At 36.6% G+C, this 10,526-nt stretch overlaps 1 protein-coding gene across 3 annotated transcripts in view; it reads left to right on the forward strand.

The window, feature by feature from the left end:
* Positions 1–10,526, forward strand: part of LOC106869169 (thiamine transporter 1) — a 67,635-nt gene that overhangs the window by 38,229 nt on the left and 18,880 nt on the right. For 2 of the 3 annotated variants that reach the window (XM_014914908.2, XM_014914827.2), the window contains exons 2-3: positions 2,348–4,717; positions 9,200–9,392. In XM_014914908.2, the coding sequence (XP_014770394.1) occupies positions 3,601–4,717; positions 9,200–9,392 (1,310 nt within the window). In that variant the 5' untranslated portion in view covers positions 2,348–3,600. The remainder of the gene's footprint in view (positions 1–2,347; positions 4,718–9,199; positions 9,393–10,526) is intronic. The other variant, XM_014915274.2, reaches the window with a different exon arrangement.

The following is a 10,526-nucleotide window of genomic DNA, read 5'->3' on the forward strand; positions in this document are numbered from 1 at the left end:
TGATGAAGCACTAGTCTGATCTTAAGTACTCTGTCACTTACTCTAACGACCTCGATTACCTTATCCACCCATTTCTCCGCTAGAAGTATTCCTACGCCCCCGACCCCGTCAGTGTTCCCTGCCCAGAAAATCTTGTACCTGTGTTCTTTGCCTGTGAGGAACCTTGCAGAACCTCCTCTCCATCTTACTTCCTGGATGCAGCACATATCTACGCATCTCCGTTCAAGCATCTCAACAATTTCACCAGATCTACCTTTCAGCGTACCGACGTTGAGAGTGCCAATCCTAACAGTATGGGTGTTGGGGGTGTGGGCCTGTAATATTTAAAAGGAGAGAAATTCAACACCGTATATTTTTTACATTATTTAATATACGGTGTTGAATTTCTCTCCTTTTAAATGTACAAATTTGAAACCTTGGAAATATAAACAATGAGAACGATCCTTAAGGAATCTAATCAATGATCCTTTGGGGTGAAGTCTTATGCTATATTGGTAACGATTACAAAATTTACTGGAAAATTATATATATATATATATATATGTATATATCATCATCATCATCTAAAGTTGTTCGGTATGTTAAAATAACCTTTTTAGATAAAATTATACAAATATTCTATAATTATAAACATAATTATAATCAGGGGGTCAGCTAATTGCTTTGCCATGCACCAAATTTAGAAATAGCAGTTAAAATACCTTTTCAGCTACCAGTATCAGAAAAGGAATTTTAACTCCTATTTCTAAATTCGGTGCATGACGAAGCAATTAGCTGACCCCCTGATTATAATTATGTTTATAATTATAGAATATTTGTATATATGTGTGTGTGTATATATATATATATATGTAGAGAGAGAGTTTCTACAGCTGGAAGGGCATCCAGCTGTAAAAACTCTGCCAGATCAGATTGGAGTCTAGTGTAGCCATCTGGTTCGCCAGTCCCCAGTCAAATCGTCCAACCCATGCTAGCACAGAAAGCAGACGTTAAATGATGATGATGATGATATATATAAAATCCTGGACTAGGCATGGGCAACCTTCCTTTAGTGAGAAGTGGAATGCATGAGCCATGGCTCATTATCAAGGTGAGCTGCACTGCTAAAATAATTCAAGTTAATTTCTCATTAGGTTTGCCATTCAGAAAGTCCTATGGCTTAGGGTTTCCCATAACTGACTTAGATCATACTCTTTTTTTACATACATCTAAGTATCTCATCTGTTAGACCAGTGGTTCTCAGTTGGGGTCTATATGACCCTTGGGGATCATATAAGATTTTGTTGTTAAATTTATCTGTAATAAATTGGTTATGCTTCTAGGTGCAGGAGTGGCTGTGTCGTAAGAAGCTTGCTTCCCAATCACATGGTTCTGGGTTCAGTGCCACTGCATGGCATCTTGGGCAAGTGTCTTCTACTATAGCCTTGGGCCAACCAAAGCCTTGTGAGTGGATTTGCTAGACGAAAACTGAAAGAGTGGATTTGCTAGATGAAAACTGAAAGAGTGGATTTGCTAGACGAAAACTGAAAGAGTGGATTTGCTAGACGAAAACTGAAAGAGTGGATTTGCTAGACGAAAACTGAAAGAAGCTCCCTGTTCCTGCATTTTCTTACATATTTTCACTTCTCACCATCTAGCATAAAGCTGCCTCTCTCTCTATTTTAGTCTCACTTAGTTGAGGGGTATCTTAATCTCATGAGTTACGTGGTGACCTCACTAGTGTTGGTGCCACAGAAAAATCACTCTGTATGTCTTGAAAAGTAGTTAGTTTTAAGAGAAATATGCAGCTGTAAAAACCTCACCAAAACAGACACTGGGGCATGACAAAGTTCTTCAGCTTGTTTCGCTGAGGTTGGCTTTGCCTTTCATCCTTTTGGGGTCGATAAATTAAGTACCAGTTATGTACTGAAGTTGATCAAATCGACTGGCCCCCTCCACCAAAATTCTGGGCCTTTTGCCTAGAGTATAAAAAAAAAGTTCTCCAGCTTGTTGGATCCTGTTGAACCATCCAGCTTATGCTAGCATAGAAGATAGATATAAAATTAAGATAATGATGGTGATGATGATGTTATGTTTGAGTGTGCATGTATAACTGTATATGTATGTATGTAAATTTGAATATTGGCAGAAATAAATTATTAGTATTATGTTTGCCCATGCGTATACACACTCACACCATATCCCACACATACATGCACACACACACATACATGTAATATATATATGTGCATATATGTGTTAGTGTGTGTGTGTGTGTGTATGTGTACTTATATATTTCTATATGTACACACAACATTTAACATATTTAAATGAAGTTTTCATATTGGTTTCCAATTTTTATTTCTAGATGCCCATAAACTGTAGAAGCATTGCTTTCTAAGAATGGATTCCCATATGCTGACATCAAGGCTGGTTCCATTTATACAATATCCATAATGTTACTTACTTTGGTAAAGTTGTTCTCTCTCATAGATGAGAATTCTGTGAAAGCCAACATTAAATCTATGACCACACTGAATTAAAAGTACATTAAAATGGTATCATAGGACCGTCACTGATTCACAAATCAACACAACAACTATTTAACCATTGCCACTGACATCAGCTGAAACACAATAAATATCAAAGATTTTCGAAAACTTATTTGATACAAAGATTCTGGAAGAAAAGATTTTTGAGGGTATATGAGACAGTTAATTACACAAAAGTAGTAACTGACATAAAGACCAATAGATCAAACTGAATATTGTTAATACTTGACAGAATTACTCAGCTGGGTAGCAAAATAATTTGGCAATATTCAGATGGATAATGGGATAAAACAGTGATAATTAGGCCATAGGCAAATTTGTTGACACCAAACTGGGTGGCACGATATTTAGGTTCCAACCAATGAGGTGACTAAACAAATAGGTACTACTCAACTGAATGATTTGACAAATTCCTGTTGTTTAGTCCCAAATCAACCATGACCATGCAGATTGATGATCACTGACAATTCAGCCATAACCATCCAAGCATTTTTCTTGAGTAGTGTACTCTGAACTACATTATCCTATGTGGCCTTTGTTAAGATGGTAGTTTGTGATTTGAGGAACATTTGACAGCTATTTCCAGCAAGTTGACCTACTGTGTAGGGTTTGATGACAACTAGGTAATATTCAGAAACGTGACATAGCTAGTGAACAACATTAAATTGGTTGATTTAGCAACTGTGCAGTTTCTGATTGTCTGACACGAGAATTGGGTGATGGTGCATGAGATATGGTTTGGTATTTGAATTGTTAATTATAAACTGAAAAAGAATTTTAACCTGCCATTGGAACAGATATGAGGCCCCAAGGTCACTATGAATAGCTGAATACACTGTGTACTCATTGTTTATCATAATACTTTTGAATCAGCTCTGCTCAATGTTTACTGTTTAAGCTGTTTATAGAGAGAAAGGTCAATGAATGAACATGTAAAGTGAGAAGTTTATTAGTTGAAATCTATCAACAAAATTGTTGGATATTAATTAACTAACTGTGAAAGTGTTGCTGGAAAATCCCTGCTTTAGAAAAAGGTTGTAGCAGAAAATCTGAAACATTTAATCTGAAAATGAAGTGGAAAATAGCAACAATTTCAATTTGCTTGTTTATTTTCTTTAAAGATTTCAGGCCATCAGAATCGTACATTACGGCCTACTTAATGGCTCCAGAGTGGAAGAATCTAACAGCAGAACAAGTAAACAATGAAGTTTATCCAGTCTGGGTTTACACCAACTTGGTCTGTTTGCTTGTAATACTGTTAGTGACTGACTTTCTGAGGTATAAGATTATCATAGTCATTGCTGCACTGTGTTATGTTACAACCTGGTTTCTGCTTCTTTTTGGCGAAGGCGTACCATTAATGCAACTAATGCAAGGAACTTTTGGTTTTGCTACTGCAAGTCAAGTTGCACATACCTCTTATTTATTTTCGAGTGTGGATCCGAAATATTTTCGACAAATATCTAGTTACATCCACAGCTGTTCTCTGGCCAGCAGATTTTGTGCTGCTTGTCTCGCTCAAGTTTTGGTATCTTTAGTTAAAACGAATTATTTTATTTTAAATGTTATTTCGACGGCAAGTGTTTGTATAGCACTTGTCATATCCCTTGCTCTTCCAAGTGTCTCTACTTCTTTTTATTTTACTCCAAACCCCAAATCCCAAAATCAAAATGACTATCTAAAGAATTCTAAGGGAAATGTAAATGAAGAAGAAATCCAAAAGCTAAGCTGTGACAATTCTAAAATAGATGAAGATATTACTTCAGAAGGAACTAACTCTGAAAAACCAAAAATACCTGAAAAACTTTTAAAAGAACCAGACTCAGTGCTATTTAAACCAGGAACTGAGAAGGAATTTGATCAGCATTCACCTGGTTCAGTACCAGAGGTTGTATCGAAGAATGAGGCAGTAGAAATTGTAATCAACGACATGCAACCCAAAAAATTAGCTGATACAAATACAATTAAAGATAGATTTAAGGCAGGTTTGAGACAGATGTGGAATGATTTTCAGAAAGCTTACAAAAATCAAAGAAATCTTACGTGGTCATTTTGGTGGGTGGTTGTCGTATGTGGCAAGACGCATATTGGAAATTATATCCAGAGTTTATATGAAGACATTGAACCAAATCCTATGAGTAATACAAGTTACAATGCTGCTATTGATGCAGCTGCTCTAGCAACATGTGAGTATATACTGGGGGGTAGGGGGCTTCGTTTTAATTTTTGTTGCTGTATTGTTATCATCGTTATAGTCATCATTGTTGTTGTTGTCAATGTCATTGTGATCATTATCACCACTACCACCACCATCATCATCAATATCCTCATCACCATCATCATCACCAGTAGTAGCACTATCACCGCTACCACCACCACGACCATGATCACCATGAAAATGATCGCCACCACCGCGGGTGGGAGGTGACACCACCCTTCCTGCACATGCGTAAAAATGTTTGCTCTGGTAGGTCATGTCAGTTTCCGGTTGTTATGCTTAGAGTACGTGTGTGTAGTGTGCACTCGTAAGATTTTTGTTTTCACTGATTGCATTGAAAAGAGATATTCCATCAAGTTTTGCCAAAAGCTTGGTGATACTCAAGCTCAAACAATGCAGAAAATTCAGCAGGCCTTTGGTGATGATGCCATGGGCAAAACTCAGATAACAGAGTGGTACAACTGCTTCAAACATGGCTGCACCTCAGCAAGGCATGCTCAGGAAGGCCGTTCACAACCCAGAACAAGGAGATGGTTGACAAGGTTTGGTGAGTAGTCATGGAAGACCTTTGTGTAACAATCCAGGAAATAGCTCCATTTTAATGGAATATTTGTGCATGTGGAGAGTGTCAATGAAATTAGTCCTCAAAGTACTGGAAAAGCAGCAGAAGCAATTAATTCTGCATGGAAATCGCTCAGGACATGCTGGGCTGTGCAAACCATGACCCAAACTTTATGAAGACCATCAACACTGGTGATCAGACATGGGTTTATAGTCTCTGCTCAATGCATACAGTCATCTTGTGTGATAATGAAAATCTGACAAACGCACATTACATGTCTGTACTTTGGGTTTAACAACTGGGAACTGATGAGGCCTATTGGTGTGAAAATGTTCACACATGCACAAGAAGGTTGGCGTTACCTTCTACTTGAATGATTTTTGCTCCAGCAGCATTAATTTTGACCGGAGAAATGAATGTCGGATATTTTTTTAACACACCTTGTATTACTTGCTGTTGTATATCATCTTTGAAAAACACCTTCTTTCAGACAATGTGTATTATTAACACACTAGCACTCTTGATTCATTATCATAAGGCACTAGTGATTGAAGGGACACCACCAGGTCAAAATATCTGTGTTTCAAAGTGAGAATACCTATGTCATGTAAGGAGACAAGGTAGAAGAATCATTGACACACTGGACAAAATGCATAGTGGCATTTCATTTCAGGTGTCTTTACATTCTGAGTTTAAATTTTGCCGATGCTGACTTTGCTTTTCATCCTTTGAGCACTGGGTATAATGGAATCAACTAGCCCGCCCACTCAAAATTAGTAGAAAGGATATTATTAAATCAAGTGTGTTGTCACCACACATTGTCTGAAAGGAAGGAGGTGTTCTTTGTAGATAACAATGATTAATGTATTCACAATTAAATGTGTTGGAATGTATTAAGAATGAAAAAGTATGTCATAGTGGTTAGATATGTGTGTATGTACATATGTATCAAGTCATACCATAAGTTCTGTCCGAATTTTGAATAAAGAAAACAAGTAATCAGATGTTATATTTAATTGAAATTTAATCATCAATGTACTTTCCCTGATTATCTATAACTTCCTTCCATCTATTTACAAGCTTTTTAATCCCATCAATGTAAAACTCTTTTGGCTTCAAAGTGAAGAACTCTGAAATGTCTGTTTCACCCTCCTCCTGGCTTGCGAAAGTTATGTCCCCCAAATGATTCTGTAAACTATGAAACAAATAGTAGTCTGAAGGAGCAAGGTCGGAAGAATAAGGTGGATGAGGAATTTTTTCCCAACCAAGCTCTTCGATCTTCTGTGATGTGATCTTTGCAGTGTGAGGTCGTGCATTGTCCTGATGAAACATCACTCCTTTATGATTCACTAAAGCGGGTGTTTTTTTCTTCAAAGCTTGGTTCAAACACTCTAATTGCTGACAGTAGACTTGAGCATTGATTGTTGCATTAGGTGGTAACAATTCAAAGTGAATTACTCCTTTGCAATCCCACCAGATAGAGAGAAGAACCTTTTTTCAATGAAGTTCCCCTCTCGTTTGTGGCTGAGCTTTTTCCTTTCTACCAAGCCACTGTTTACGACGTTTAACATTTCGATAGAAGATCCATTTCTCATCACCAGTCACAAGTCTATCCAAAAAGGGTGAAATGAGTTCACGAGAATGGAGAGATGAGCAGATGTCAACTCGGGATCATCAAACTCAATTGGATGTCCTGTTCAATCTTCATCTTCGAGGCTGAAATCTCCACTTCTGAATTTTGCAAACCATCTTCTGCAGGTTCTTTCATTCAAGCATTCTTTCCCATAAACTGAGTGTTTCGAGTCTCTTCGGCTGCAGAGTTTCCTTTTTTGTATTCACAAAGCATTATGTACCTTAAATGAACTTTGGATACTTCCATGTTAGAAAGGGTTTTAATCAAAGAAATTTTAATTCTATTATTCTGTAAAATGATATTTAATTAGTTTAAATATACACAAATGCATAAAAATAATTTTAAATTCCATTAGACATTCTAAAATATTATTAAATTTCATTCAATTTAAAAAAAGGTAAAATTGGACAGAACTTATGGAATGACCTGATATATGTGTGTGTGCATTTATATCTAATACAAAAGAAAATATGTAAAATAGTAACATTATTCATATGATTCAATTGTTGTGTCTGCTGTAAACCATATAAATGTGCTAACCTTACACCAAAGCATCATCACAAAATTTTACATAGGCATATGATCAGAAATGCTTGGGGAGAGAACAGTTAATTATGTCACCACTAGTTCTTAACTGTCTTTTATATATCATTAACTGTGGAAGGGTGGAGGTGCAATGGCCCAGTAGTTAGGCAGCGGTCATAGGATCGCAGTTTCGATTCCCAGACCGGGCGTTGTGAGTGTTTATTGAGCGAAAACACCTAAAGCTCCACGAGGCTCCAGCAGGGGATGGTGGCGAACCCTACTGTACTCTTCCACCACAACTTTCTCTCACTCTTACTTCCTGTCTCTGTTGTAGCTGTAATTCAAAGGGTCAGCCTTGTCACACTGTGTCAAGCTGAATGTCCCTGAGAACTACGTTAAGGGTACACGTGTCTGTGGAGTGCTCATCCACTTGCACGTTAATTTCACGAGCAGGCTGTTCCGTTGATTGGATCAACTGGAACCCTCGACGTTGTAAGTGACGGTGTGCCAACAACAACAACAACTATGGAAGGAGGATAGAAGGTAAGGATGTCATCAGTGGAATTTGAACTCAAAATATAAAAGACCTCAGCTAAATACTGCAAGGCAGTTTGACAAATTAACAACTATAATGATTATTTCCAGCTGGCAAAAGGTCAATATCTGTAAAGAAGAGCTATGATTAATTGACTTAACCCCATTTTGTTTTTTACTGGTATACCTTCTTATCAATGTCAGAGTGGATGAAAGACAAAATTAACTCAAGTTAGGTTTAATACCAATATGCTTAGATGACAAGGTATTTAATTTGCCTGGCTCTGCCAACTTGTTTTTCTCGTTATCTCAAAAGTTATCAAATTAGACTACAATTAGACTCAATAGTTATCAAATTAGACTACAAGCATAAAAGACTACAATCACGAAGTAGATATCTCTCCTACAATATAGTAATAGACTCCTAGTATTTATTTTTTTTACCATGCTGGGTGGAACGATAAAATCAGCTCTACATTTTCTGTCATTCTATCAATTTGTTAATAATCATAAGAGAAACATAAATTGTAATGGTAGTAGCAGTAGCAGAGGTGATTGTAGTAGTAGTACTCATAGAAGAAACTGAAGTAGCAGAAGCAGTATTAATGATAATGATAATAATGATTCCTACTATGGATACAAGACCTGAAATTTTGGGGCAGAGAATTAATAGTATTAATAGTATTCAACTGGTATTTATTTTATCAGCCCTGAGAGGATGAAAGGCATAGTCGGCCTCAGTAGAATTTTAGCACAAAACAAAGCTGGAAGAAATGCTACTAAGCATTTTGTCCAGCATGCTAATAATTCTGCCTGCTTGCCACCTTGATAATTATTATGGTAATCTACTCTACAAGGCCTGAAATTTTTGGGGAGGGTGCTGGTAGATGACATTGGCTGCAGTGGTCAACTCAAAGGATGAAAGGATGAAGTCAGTCTTGTTGGAATTTGAATTTCAATTTCTGTCTCTCAAATTCACTCACAAAGCTTTGGTCAATGATGGTAGAAGACACTTTCCCAGGGGCTGTGCAATAGGACTGATCCTGAAACCATATAATTGTAAAGCAAGTCTTTAACCACTCAGCCATGCCTGTGCCTATATTTGTATATTTATATTTCTTATATAAACTACTTTTTCTTCTCTTACCTCATTCATTCTGATATTGTCATTTTTCTTTCTTATGTTTTGGAATCAGGTGCTGCTTCTTCTTTTGGTGTTGGATTTGTGAAAATTGATTGGAACAGTTATGAAAATGTGCTTCTTTTTAGTGTTAATGTCATAATATCAGCTCTGATGATTGTGATGGCTCATGCTACCAAAATATGGCTAGCTTATATGTGTTATATAATCATACGTATTAGCTACCATACAGTACTCACCATAGCAACGTAAGTGTGTTCATTCAATCTTTGATATTTTATTACCTGCTTTTAACCAGTGGCTACTTTCCAGCCATGCTTTTTATCAGATTGTACTCTACACTATCTGTTATTGCACAATTTTTGCTTTATTTAAAGCACAGTACTGTGTGTTATAAGAATATGTTAGTCAATGTATTCCTTTGTTTGTTTTGATCATTTGACTGCAACCATGCCATTGCACCATTTTCTGGTACTCTAGTTGATCATATCAACCCTATCACTTATTCCTGTTTTATCAATCACCAATTTATCAAACCAATATAAACATAAAGATGTACATGAACAGAAATATACATATATGTACACACACACACACACACACACACATATAGATGTGAGAGTGGCTGTGTGATAAGAAGGTTGCTTCCCAACCACATGGTTCTGGGTTCAGTCCCACTGCATGGCACCTTGGGCAAGTGTCTTCTACTATGGCCTCGTGCCAACCAAAGCCTTGTGATTGGATTTGCTAGCCGGAAACTGAAAGAAGCCCATCGTGTATATATATATATATATATATATATATATATATATATATACAGGGTGCAGTGAATATATTGTTATCTAAATTATGCAAAATTAAAAATAACAGTCATCGCATTTTGACAGATATATTTATCAAAATTACATAGAAACATTTTTAAATACTAAAGAGTAAATTCATTCAATAAAAGCGCCATTGGCTTCAACCACAGCCGCCAGACGACCTTTGAAATTTCCTGCAACTCTTCTGGATGGTCTCCTTGTTTAAGTTGGTGAATGCTGCTATAATCCTTGCCTTCAGTTCATCTTTGATGTTACAAGGAGTTTTTGTTTTGCTGGTCTCTCACTTAGCTGTGCTCCACACATAATAATCAAAGGAGAACAATATGAAATGAAGTGTTTTGCTAAAGAACATGTGTCACTGATCCAGTAATTCAGACCACAATCTAATCACCATGAATGCAACACCATAACCACTAAGCCATGTGTCTCCACATATCTGCATAAACTTACATGTTTTATATATATATATATATATATATATATATATATATATATACACACATACACACACACACATATATATTGATATATATCGTCGTCGTCGTCGTTTAACGTCCG

This window comes from Octopus bimaculoides, chromosome 10 (assembly GCF_001194135.2).
Source record: "Octopus bimaculoides isolate UCB-OBI-ISO-001 chromosome 10, ASM119413v2, whole genome shotgun sequence".
NCBI lineage: Eukaryota > Metazoa > Mollusca > Cephalopoda > Octopoda > Octopodidae > Octopus > Octopus bimaculoides.